At 38.9% G+C, this 12,179-nt stretch overlaps 1 protein-coding gene across 5 annotated transcripts in view; it reads right to left on the bottom strand.

Moving 5' to 3' along the window:
- IFTAP (intraflagellar transport associated protein) overlaps positions 1 to 12,179 on the bottom strand; it is a 42,583-nt gene that overhangs the window by 29,544 nt on the left and 860 nt on the right. For 3 of the 5 annotated variants that reach the window (XM_067296305.1, XM_067296308.1, XM_067296309.1), the window contains exons 2-4: positions 10,076 to 10,197; positions 2,654 to 2,729; positions 967 to 1,073 (exon numbers count right to left, since the gene is read on the bottom strand). In XM_067296305.1, the coding sequence (XP_067152406.1) occupies positions 967 to 1,069 (103 nt within the window). In that variant the 5' untranslated portion in view covers positions 1,070 to 1,073; positions 2,654 to 2,729; positions 10,076 to 10,197. Of the gene's footprint in view, positions 1 to 966; positions 1,074 to 2,653; positions 2,730 to 4,600; positions 4,805 to 10,075; positions 10,198 to 12,179 lie in introns of those variants that run through there. The other 2 variants (XM_067296306.1, XM_067296307.1) reach the window with 2 other exon arrangements.

Genomic DNA, 12,179 nt, shown 5'->3' with positions numbered 1-12,179 from the left:
TTCTAATTTTTATTGGGAGTAGAGACAGAAGGCTGCCATAAGATTATTTCTATGGCAGCTTCCACTCCCCCACTGGTTTTCTGCTCAGTGCCTGTGACTGACACTTAGTTCTGCCTGAAGAACAAGGACAGGACAGACTTCTGAGTGCCAATCAATGGAGCATGCCACATCATGTAATTGGAAAATACAGTGCTTCTGGAATAAGATGAGGATATCATTCTAACTACAAAGCTGCGGTCAAGAGAATTATAACTGAGTAATATGTAACTCACATTCATTTTTATGGCATCTGATTTAATTTGGCCAGCAGAAATGAACCTGAGCTACAGAATTTGGATACTGATCTGAACTTCCTGTAGTTCAGCAATGCTCACATCAGCGTTAAGCTCCACCTCTAATGCTTTCATTTCATCTGCAAAGCATGAGGCCTTTTCAGCCTAATCAGCCTAATTTGATGTCCCTTCATCCAGGTTATCTGTATAGCCAGCTTGACGCATACCACAGCATAGCACAGCAGCCCAGTGTTAATAAACCAATGAAAGTATCCGAATTGCACAACCATGATCTTAGGCCATCTTGTACTGCTATGCATGTTCGCTACGCTCTTCCTCTTTCATGGATGCTTCCTTAGAAAAATGATGCAAGATTTACTTAGGGAGAGCCCAGCCTATCCTTCCAGATACTCCACAATGCTCCATCTTCCTAAACTGAGCAAAATTTGGATCACAAGGATTCATAATTTGCTATGTTAACCACCTCGAGAGCCATACCTTAGCAGTTGTTAACTAAATTAAGGAAACTTGTTGTTAGGGATTCCACTGCTGATAGGAAAAGCAAAGACATGAGAAGGATTTGCCTAAGGTCACAGAGCAAGTGAGTAGCAGAATGGCGGTTAATAACATTGCTTCTCTTTCTACCTTCCCTTCTTTCTGCAATTTCTAATGGTATATTCTGGAAGTTACATACCTTTCAAAAGGTAAGTGAATGTATTTAGGAACTCTTCATATGACTGCTCATGGCTATTAATAAACTGATCAAGGATGCTGTTGTTCAGTAGTTGTTCTTCCATGATCCTGCAATAAAAAAGAAAGAGACATACATTTTTGTAGGCAGAAAACAAATTAACTGAAGAGTCCCTAACACACACAGATGAGCATCAGAATGTGCAGATTTTTCTTCTCTCCTTGTGAAGGCCTGATCTCTCTCACTGGGATTTTACACAACAATTCCTCCCAAATTCAAGGGAACATAGTTATTTTAAGTGTAAAGGGAGAGACTAGCAGAATGTTTGACTAAAATTTATGTTCTCGAGTAGCATGTGGGCCACAGAAGTGCCGACCTCTCTCAGCAGTGTTCCTTCCCCTCATTTTAAGTTGTTCAGTTTTACAGCCTATCAATCCCTGCCTTCTTTGCCGAAACAGTGACACCACTCACCAACATGTTGGATTTTACAACTGGGACACTTGTACATTCAGAGTTTGGACTGAATCCATCATTTTGCAGGTGCACTGCGCACTCTACCATCAAAGCCACTAAACCCAGATTTTGGAGGGACACATTAAATCATGCTGATGTGTGTGTGCTGAGACAGCCCGTGGGACAGAGGGTGTGATGCAATGAGGCAGTCACAGAGGAAAGCATGGATCCCATCTTGCAAAGGGAATAAATACTGAGAGCTGAAGGAACACTTGGATGCTTTTCTTCACTTGAGAGCTCCACTCCTCAGTCAGTCAGCAACAGCTTTCCAGTTGATCTTAATTACTTCAGCAGACTATAAGGGAAGTAATGGCCCTGAAACAGCTATCAGTGAAATATGCTGAAGTTAACACTGCCCAATGCTTGTAAAAGCTGTGTAAATGCTGTTGTTAACATTGTTAAATACTTAATAATATTACTGATTTTTGATATATGTAGGACCAGGCTACTGGAAGTGAAAAATCCAGGCCAGGGCATGAGCACACATAACTGGCACATTATTAAAACACAGATATCTCTCACACAGTGGCAGATTAACTAAAAATATGTAAATGACCAGTTTGCACACATTAATGGTGATAAAGGTGCAAGAATACATCATACACTTAGTGGTTGCTTTTCATGTGGCCCCATGTTTCTTGCCTTTATTTAGCACAGCATTAAAAAGTGTCTTTTGGAAATGAAAATTCTTCGGCAAAACTTCAGATCAACTACACTAAGGAAGGGCTGTCAACCTTATTTAAGAAGTTAAGTAAGATTGAACAAGAAGGTTCCGAGCCTAGCAGGAAAAGAAAGCATGATTTCTAATGTCAAACTCTAATGTTGTTGGACTGCCAGCTCATAAAGAAGGCTAATGTTCTGAAGATACAAAAACACATGCATACCCACATGACCTAATGCTTAAAAAGTTTTTTAATGTTTTACTAAAAACAAGCCAGTATTAATCTCTCTGTGGACTGACCAAGCAAAATATTATTTACCAAACACTCAGAGCAGTTTATGCAAATTATGGTGGTTTTAGAGGGAAGCAATGCCCTTCTGTTCCTCATTATTGCTCAGTTATCACAATCATTGTTTGAGCTAAATTTCATTACATGAATGACTGTGGTGATCTGTAAGACCACTGTCGAAGAAAAAAAAAAAATACATACATTTAACCAAGAATAATGGTAATAACCTTTTGTTTTTCTTTGGCACCCGGCATGTAGGATCTCCAAGTCTTTTATAAACACAACTGAAACAGCACAGTAGTCCTGTGAGGAAGAGCAAACAAATATGATTCTCAATTATAGATGAGAAAACTGAGTCACAGAGAGTTTAAATGACTTATTAACAAATCAGAGGAAGGCTGGCAATACAGCTTAGATTCCTGTACTCTAAAATGTTCTAGTAAGCTAGAAAATTGATAAGCAATTTGGGGGAATATTTGCATCATTAACCAAACACAGCACCAGCTTTCTCAGTGAATGCTGTGCTTTACAGCCACCTGAACATCAATTTGAGATTAAGTGTCCAGATTAATGTTTTAGCAAAATGCTACAGCTGAATTTTTACTCAGCTGCCCAGTCTCTACTTTCTACAGAATTTGGGAAACCTTACTTCAGGTTTTAACATCCTCTTCTGGTTAAGCTGTAGGGGAGGAATAGTACAACAAGACTTTGGAAAAACACCATGTTTTGAGTCCTTATGGATAGCTAGGATGTGCAATGCTGAATTCAACTTGACAAAGTGTAGCCAAATTACATTTGTAAAATCCTGAACATCAGCCTCATAAAAAAAGCAGTACTGGATACCCTTAGAATATAATCTAATATTTAATATCTGAAATCTCATGACGTACTTTAAAGAGGAAGTTATCCCTAAAGGTTGTACACTAATATATTTCACTGAGCCTATGTATTTCCCTCTAGCATGCACTTCAATATATATGCATTGGGAGAAACTTCACCAGAACAGTGCTACTTTTTAAAAAAATAGTTGAGAAAATTCCCTGGATTTCCAAGCATGCAAAAAGATCACTTTCTCAAGACTGGCAGCTTTTTTGCCAAGGAATGGACCAAATTTTTATCCAAGTCAAAGCACTCTACCCTGAGTAGCTCCCCTACAGTCAATATAGTCATTACAGGCTAACACTAGTATATGAGATTTGCTGTCAACTATGTCAAGGCATTCATCTTGGTTAAAGAAATAAAATAACATATAATCTATATGCCCCATTTCCTTAATTTTTGTTCTGAAAAACACAAAGAACACATTGCCAAACATAAGTTCACTTAATTATTCATACTCTAACATATCCTAAATTGGAAAAGAGGGGAGAAAACCCTAACTGTGTTTTTGGCATCCGTCTGCTCATTTCATTGCTGTTGCAACTGAAGAGGTGATAGTCCAACACAGATCTAACCTTCTCTTGCACTGCCATGATGCTCTAATTTACCTCTGCAGAAATCAGGAGACCACAGATAGGAAGAACCAACTAGAACCTAATAAAAGGTTAGGTTCTATCAGAAGAGCACCCATTTACTCATACAACGGAAAGGAGAGATGGAGAGCTAGAACTATCTGTCCCAACTATTTTCAATTATTTGAAGAACTGCAGAGTGCTATTTTGTCAGTCTAGATGAAAGCAAGCACAGAGACTGATATTTGGAGAACATCCACTATTCCTGAAACTGAACATATGCTTAGGCTGGATGGTACTAGAGAAGTATTCAGCAACTTATCTCAGCCTATCAAGGTTTTTGCATTTTTCATTTTCATTCCAACTTGACTTTCTGCTGTTTCCCACCTACTTTATTCCTGAGCCTATCTTAAATGAACACCAAACTGTCAGCTGAAGAGAAGGTTTGTGACATGAACAACTGAAACCAGGCTGACCAGAAGACTCTGACCTTTGCTAGGGAGCTCCATGAAAGTAAAAGGCTACAGCAATCATCTAGTTCACAGCATCAAGGCAATGACTTCTTTAAACTTTTATAAAAAGTAAAAAATCTAGGTTCTTTTAATTTACAACAGTGGATTAGAATCACCCATAACCTATGAACTGGACACAACTATACCTCTAAGAATGAAATGACTGTGTTGTTCTGCTAGGGAGTAACTACCACTGAAATCAAGAACTTACCTTCTTTCTCCCAAGAGGTATCAAAGTAACTTAGAGGTTTCAATTAAAGTAAGGCAGGGATATCTGATCCTTTCCCTGTGTTGGCTCTGAATAGTTTTAGAGTCAAATATCAGTAAATGGTGCATTCAAGCAGCAACTATACTTTCTTCTTTTTGCATTTAAATCCTGCTCATCCATCCAAATTCCGTAATGAGGTTTCTTGAGACGATCATTCATTAAGCTTTGCTGATCATCAGCAGGTTGTGCAAAATCAATTTTATTTCCAAAAATGCAGTCATCTTCCCAGCAGTTTAAGCCAAACCAGAAATCTCTGCACTGAATCACAGAGGCAGGTCAACTGAGTATTAGCATGATTTCAATTACACAGTTATTAATTCTACTAAATGGTGAAAAATGTGGCAGAACATCGGCTTCCTGTTTTACATTGCATTTTTGAGTGCTTTATTATGTTTCTTTTAAATAGAATATAGGTAATAAATGCAAAATCAAGGTTTTGATTTTTTAGACTGAAAGAGCAGTAAGCTACCCACCTCTGCAAATTCACCAAAATCTTACATAATAGTATTATTCATAAAAAAAAAACACTAAAATTTCTGGCATAGGTTAAAGTCAGGTTTCCATACTATGAACTTGTTCTATTAAAAGTCATTCTCAGTAAAAACAAGGTTATTCAGAAATATTCATTTTGAGGTTACTATGTTGGTGCATGTACAAGATCACTAAATACACCTGGTGTTCCCAAGATTTTGTAATCTGTTTCTGTGTAAGTTAGATTCAACACAGCTACATTATTGTGACATCTTACACTGTGCTACCACTGCACAATGCCTGATCCTTTTTTCTACACAGCTAGTACAGTAACTATACCTGTCACAACTACTTTTTTCAAAGGAGTCTTTAATACCTCAGATCTAACAAAACATCGCATAAAAGCAACCCTACTCTTACAACCCACAATACCAAACTAGCAACAAACATTTCTTTAACACCTCTCATCCATAAAGTTTTTACACTTTGGTCTGAACCAGAAATACCTTGATTGTAGAAACTCTTTTGGCCTGGTCAGTTCAGCAGCATAGAAGAAATTAAGCTATCGCCAGGGATGCGGAGGGTGGCTAAAGGCAATGCAGAAATGACCTCTGCAGGTTGACCACTTGTGTAGTTAGGCAATACAGCATGGGTATAGGCAAGTCTTAAGTATGCAGTAAGTTCTCAAGGGACGAAGTACGGAACCATCCCCCTCCAGGGATGATGAGAAAGCAGACTGTGATTCAGGACATTACAGGCGCCTCCCCAGCTCTCTCTTACAAACAGCATCCCAATCTGCCCACCAGACTGCACTACCAAAAATATCATCCCATCTATCATTTGACAGTAATATATATACCCATGTATTTGTCTATAACTTGCTCAAGGAGGCTGGTTCAATACACAAATGCAGCACTACAAGTGAGTGTCCAAGGTTGTTATCGACTAAAGTAAACTCAGTCTGAAGAGCAGGGATTAGTGTCTCTGGAGAAAAAGTATTGGGTTTCTATCCTTGGTTGTCTTACCAGCATTTAACATATTAGTGAGTCAAGAAGATGCTAGATGAGTACTTTCTACAATATTACAGCAATAAAAAATGAAGTAGCATCATACTTCTGTGCAAAAGGAGTAAATTTGCATCAGAAGATTGTGGAGTAAGAATCATTTTAAGCCTATCTAAGTGCCAGCTGCTCCTGAAAAGGGCAGCACGACCCTCTTTCCCTCTCCATCCCCTGGCAATTAATTCCCTTCCCTTGTGCTAGACAAAATAACAACCCATCTAAAAACTGAAACTAAACTGAGCAAATACATATGTCCTGTTTTAAATACATGTGTTTGCTGATCTTCTGTACAGCCACAAGATCACTAGTGCCTCCACAAGGGGACAGTGGGAACATGCAGTGGTAGCAAGGGAAAGATGCAGGATCGCCCTTTTTGGCAGCAGGTTGTATCTGTTTATGCAACTCTGAAAGCAGATCTTCATCAGAAACACTGCTCACAAATGGTCCAGAAAGCCGTGCTTCTTCCACGTTAGCAAAAGCAGCTGTTACCAGGGCACACAAACCTCCGCTATCGCTACAGCTGCTACTGTAGCTACTGAGAAAAGAGGTATACAAAGCTGGAACTCAAACTAAGTGGAAGCCTGTCTTTAGTAAATGTTTTCTATTGAGCATGGATTGTGATTGCGTATCTTAACAAACATCCCAGGATGGCACTTTGGAAGTTGACCAAGTAAAAGCAGTGAGCCGGGGAGTGCCTGACTGCCTTGAGCAAGGAGTAAACGTCCCCTATGGGGCAGCAGAGAAAGTGCCACCTTCTAGCAGGCAGGTAACTCTCTTTCCTGGCAGCACCCTCACTTGTTGCCCTGACATCTGCAAAGCTACAGCTGCAAAAGCAAAGCCTCCCTGCTCGACAATCCTGCCCTACTTCTCTCCTTTTCTTCCCCCCTACCCACCACCTGCAACTCGACAGCAGCTCCTAGAGCTAACCTTGCAGTAGAAAGCTCTGGGTCTGAGCAGCTGTAGGTCAACTGAACTATGAGAACAAAGTAAAAAAAAAAAAAGTTTCAATTACAAAGGACAAAAATTTTCAAGTGATGTTTCTTGCAGCATTTCTCAATTCAATGTGATCTGCAACAGCTAAAGGCCTAATTCTAATCCTGTTTAAATCAACTGGATGTTTGCCACTGCCTTCAGCAGGAGAAGGTCTTAAGGGCACACATTTAATGCATCAGCAATTTGCTTGAATAGGAGCTGCATCTGCTTACATAAGTGCATTACTGAGCCTCAAAGCTGACCTCTGTGATGGTCAAAAACATATGCCTTTCATGCGCAGCTAGCATGGGCTTTTAAAGGATGTATCCAAGGGCTTTAATTGCAAGCAAGCACACTGCTCCTGTTTGATTTCAGTGCTATTATCTCAGTCCTATGCATGATCAGACAGTTGTTTTTTATGAATTTCCAATTGCTTCAAGAGTACTGCTCACTTTAAAGACCACTGGGAGGCCTATGACAAGGGTAACATTTCCTGTGCACCAAACACTGTTCTGAAACACAGTAGCCACTGTCCCCTGGAGTGTGATCTTCCTGGATTTTACAGTCAAAGTGCAGCTGGATTTAATCAGCTGTTTTAGATAAGGCCTTCAAATAAAACCCAGTCACTCACATGTTAAATACTGTATACTGATGTTTTTAGATGAGACAGAAAATTGAAGACTCTAGGACTCCCTGTGCCATTTTTTCACAGGTTTCAGCCTGTAGGTCTTGACTAAATTTCCAACAGAGCATTTGCATTCTGTCTGGCTAAACTTACGCAAACAAATAAGACGGCCTTCCCTTTCTCTGCCTAACTGGAGTGTATTACTGCAATCCACTGTGAGGCAGCTAAGTTCCATCTCAGAGATGACTCTGCTTTACTGGCAGAAAATACGCTGAAAAGCCTGGAAATATCTGAATGCAATTTGGAATGATTTGGAATGAAGAAGATGTAAACCACATATTATTTTTAGTAATTAACTGTAGAAGAAAATCAAGTGAAACAAAACATTTCCATGACAGTGCACAATCTTTTGGAAATGTTATTAAAATAGAATTTGTAAAGAAAAAGTCTGTTTATACATTTTTGCATGGGTTCAAAGCCAAATAAATTCAGGATGCAAATCCTAGGTGTTATTGCTATAAACTGGACAGTTCTGAACATGATTTTTCTGCCTTGTAGATATATTATTCCAAAGCTACTTGCTGCAGCTCCCCCAAAGCAGTTTGTCACTGACAGTTATAGAAGGCCAGCTTGGACAGACCATTTCCTCATCCAAAACTGACATGCTGTTGCCAACAAACTTTAATTTCTCTGTTCTCTCATCCACAGTAATTGGAAAAAGAATTTCTAAAGATAAGGCATATTAACTGGCAGAAGAAGAATAAAACAAATCTAAAATATTAAATGAGACACAAGGAGGGAGAAATTTTTCTTTTACACATTTCTATGTCTTCTGCCAGTAGATCACACACTCTAACAAGGATCAGACTATGTCAAGCACTTGGATAGGAAACTGTCAAATATCATCAGGCACTACTAGAAATAGAAATAAACCTGATCTGAACATCCTTAAATTTGGTGGAAGTGAAGTTCTTTAGCTCTGAACACTGCAGTAGAGTCTACTTTTATCCTTGTATCAGTAATAAAGTAATAGGCCCATATGAATGTTACAGGACACAGTGCCTTGGAGCTATTGTATTTCAGATGAGACACCACCACATCCTACCTACATCACAGTTTTTAAAGGTCTCAAGACAATTTCCACAAACATTCGCTATGTTTGCTTTCCTTTACTAATCAAATTTCATTTCAAGATCTTCCTATTTATATTCTCACAGCAGTTTCAAATGGGAGATGAGGTCTTTCTAAAATATTACGCAGCAGATGTTGTAATTCAGGGGTAGGTGAAGTAAGGCCAGGACACTAAAACCAGGGAGCTATGAAGAGCGAGTTGTTTTCCAGTTTCTTCCATTTATTTGCTGTGCTGTTATGCAAGTGAATTATCCTCTGTGCCCTGCACTGCTAGCTGTCGAAAGGACATGTTCCCAGAGGACTTAAGAGCCTAATTATTTTTGTTGGAAAAAAGCTCTGTGAAACTGATGAAAAATGCCACAGAAAGGTGCAAAGTATTACTATTCTTTTCAGGTCTGATCAGAAGGCCACTGAAGTAGAAGAAAAAAACATTTTGAATGACTTCAATGGACTTTGGATTAGACTTTTAGTCAGCCCTTATTCATTGGGTTGCATGCATTTGTCATTTCCTTTGCTCTATTTCAATGTCACAATCTACTTATCTGTGAGAATTTCTGGGGAAAGCAGGACAGCAATCCGTTCAGCATGGGTTTATTTTTCTTTACTAGGTATTGGAATTATGTTTTCTTTGAACTCAAAAATTACTTCAGGTTTTATTTTTATGAAAAATTCCAAAAAAGATCAGGAGCTTGCCAAGTTTAGCAATGAGTAGAATTAAAATAAAAAGGAGTGCAAGCTGCAAACCATTTACAATCTAAGTAACAGACATCTACTTTCACTCTGGTCTGGCTCTACCTCAAAGAGTTAAAGCTTCTAAAGCTGGTGGTGGGTTCCTTGTTATGCCATCTGAAGACAAGAGAGGAAAGAAAAAAAAACGGTTGCAGCCAGTTAGCCACAGTAGACTGAGTTCTCAGGAGCACATCTGCAAATTAAGCAGATAGACTCCCCTCCATCAGGCTGCCTCTCTATGCCACAAACCCCCTGTGAAGTCAGAGAAGATTCCTCAAATTGCTCACATTTGAATCCCAATTACATAGAAAGATTTCGGAGGACGCAAAAACCCTCTATCAGCCAGGTACGTCTAACTTATTGTTTTGCTCAAAGCAAACTTGGTTGATAGTTAGCAAATGTTTTGAGAAATACTATATAAAAACTTACTTTCTTAACCCTCTTTATGGAGGACTTCAAAGCTCTTTAGCTGTCTGAATAGGGTTTTGACTGTGAAGAATTTGGGAGCTGCTTTTCAGGGGTATGCTCTTTTCCTTTTGCAAAAGTAGACCCTGCAGAGCAATCAGAGAAAAAGAAAAATATATAATATTGCAAAATAAATTCAATTCCACAATGTGTTCATGCCAAGTTACAAGACTGCTGACAGAATTTGATGGACAGCAATGAGCATTTACCAGCTAAGACTCCATGTTATCTTGCAATCCATTCACTTAGAGTATCTAATCAGAGTTGTTCAAATACCATATTTTTTTCTAACTGAAAGGTACTTTTGGTTTGCTACAGTTCATAAGATCAAATCATACACTATATGGTAGCATTCTAGTAGCTGTGAAACTGTCATGAATATGGTATTATTTTAATGTTCACAAAATAAATACTAATATGAAAAGTCAGATTAAACAACAATATTGGTTATTCCTTGTTTTCCTGTTTAAAATGCTTTTGTTGCCTAATCAAGGAACAGGCACAGCACATTGATGACGAAACAATTACTACATAGGATCAAAGAGAACAGTAAGTAGGAAACACACTTTGGGAGTCACTCGGTGCCTAAACATAGGTACCTATATACCATAGGTATTTTATAAACCCTAGATAGTCTTAGGACCTAGGACACAGGTCCTATGGGAGATCTGCAGCCTTCATAAGCAGCAGCTAGACGACAAGGCATATGAAATGACACTTGATGTTTAGGCACCTGAATCTACCCTTTGTTGCTAAAACCCATTCATCCCATAATTTCTAGTGAACATTTATAAAAAACAGATATATGAGCTGACATACTGGTAATCCAGTTTCTAAAATAATCCCCTCCCCATCATAATTTTAAATATGTCCATCTGTTTCCATACTAATCACTACAAGACATTTCAAATCATATTAGCTAGTACATTTAGAAAGCACCTTCTCTCTTCATTTGATCCTCCTGTAAATAGCTCTCCCATTAAAACTATCTAAATCTGAATTCCTTGTAATATCTTTTTGCTGTACAGACAACTGCTAACTAAAAAAAGCGCTCATAGAATCATAAGTTTAGTTTTAAAAAAATAGGGTAGAATGTTAGTTTCCTTCTCTCGTTTAGCTTCTAGCTCAGATCTCTACAGTTCACTTCTCAAATACAGGAGTTAGAAAATGTATTCTTGTTAAAAGGAATGCTGAGATTCTCACTTATTTGTATGATCCTTGAAGCGCCGTCTTTCATAAAAACATCCAATATGATGAAGCATGACTCAGGTCACCATAACTGGTAATTGTTTATATAATTCCACCCATCTCTATTTATCCATCTTTATTTCTTGTAATGTCTTTTGCCCTCTACCTGGTGCTGCACCACAACAAAGTCATTTGTCTGTTTCCCTCCATAGGCTTCTCCAGGTTTCCTTTCCCTTTCCTCCTGTTCACAAGGGCCATTTTCATGTAACATTCCTGAATTATCATCCTCTCTAATTCTAACACTTGGTACAAAGTCTATCGAGCTGAGTAAAATTTGGATATAGACATTTGAAGTGTATCTGACGACTCAGGGCTTGTGCACGTGATTGAGCAACCAGACCAAAGGAGCTACCAGCAGCAGTTCCTTGCAAGTAGTCCTTGCAAGCACTGCCTATATATAAACTCACTGAAGAAAATTCAAGCTGTTTTATGTCAAATTTGCAGTAGACTGAGATTTACATTTGATATACGTGTTACACTGAACTAGTGGATAGCTGTCACCAAAGGGCATGAAGCCTCTATGTGCCTCCCTCCCATAGAGACTGGCAGTAGTGCTAATCTGACCTTGCAGTGAGATGGCTTTTAACATAAAGCCACAGAAAAATCTTTGTTATAAGGTAAGTCTCCTAACTCCTTAGCTCCCTGAAACTGCTCCAAGGCAGGTAAGTGTGAGTGCTGGCCCACAGGAATCGGTGGTGGTGATGGAAGATTAGAGGTAGAGGCCAGCGTAGCCACGCTGAGGGCCAATACAGCGCAGTTGGCCTGGGACAACCCAGAAAGCCAAAGCAATCCAGCCCCATGCCTAAGGAGCGACTCCTCT

Source organism: Apteryx mantelli, chromosome 4, assembly GCF_036417845.1.
Source record: "Apteryx mantelli isolate bAptMan1 chromosome 4, bAptMan1.hap1, whole genome shotgun sequence".
In the NCBI taxonomy this organism is placed as follows: domain Eukaryota; kingdom Metazoa; phylum Chordata; class Aves; order Apterygiformes; family Apterygidae; genus Apteryx; species Apteryx mantelli.
This window is presented reverse-complemented; position numbering and strand designations above follow the sequence as displayed.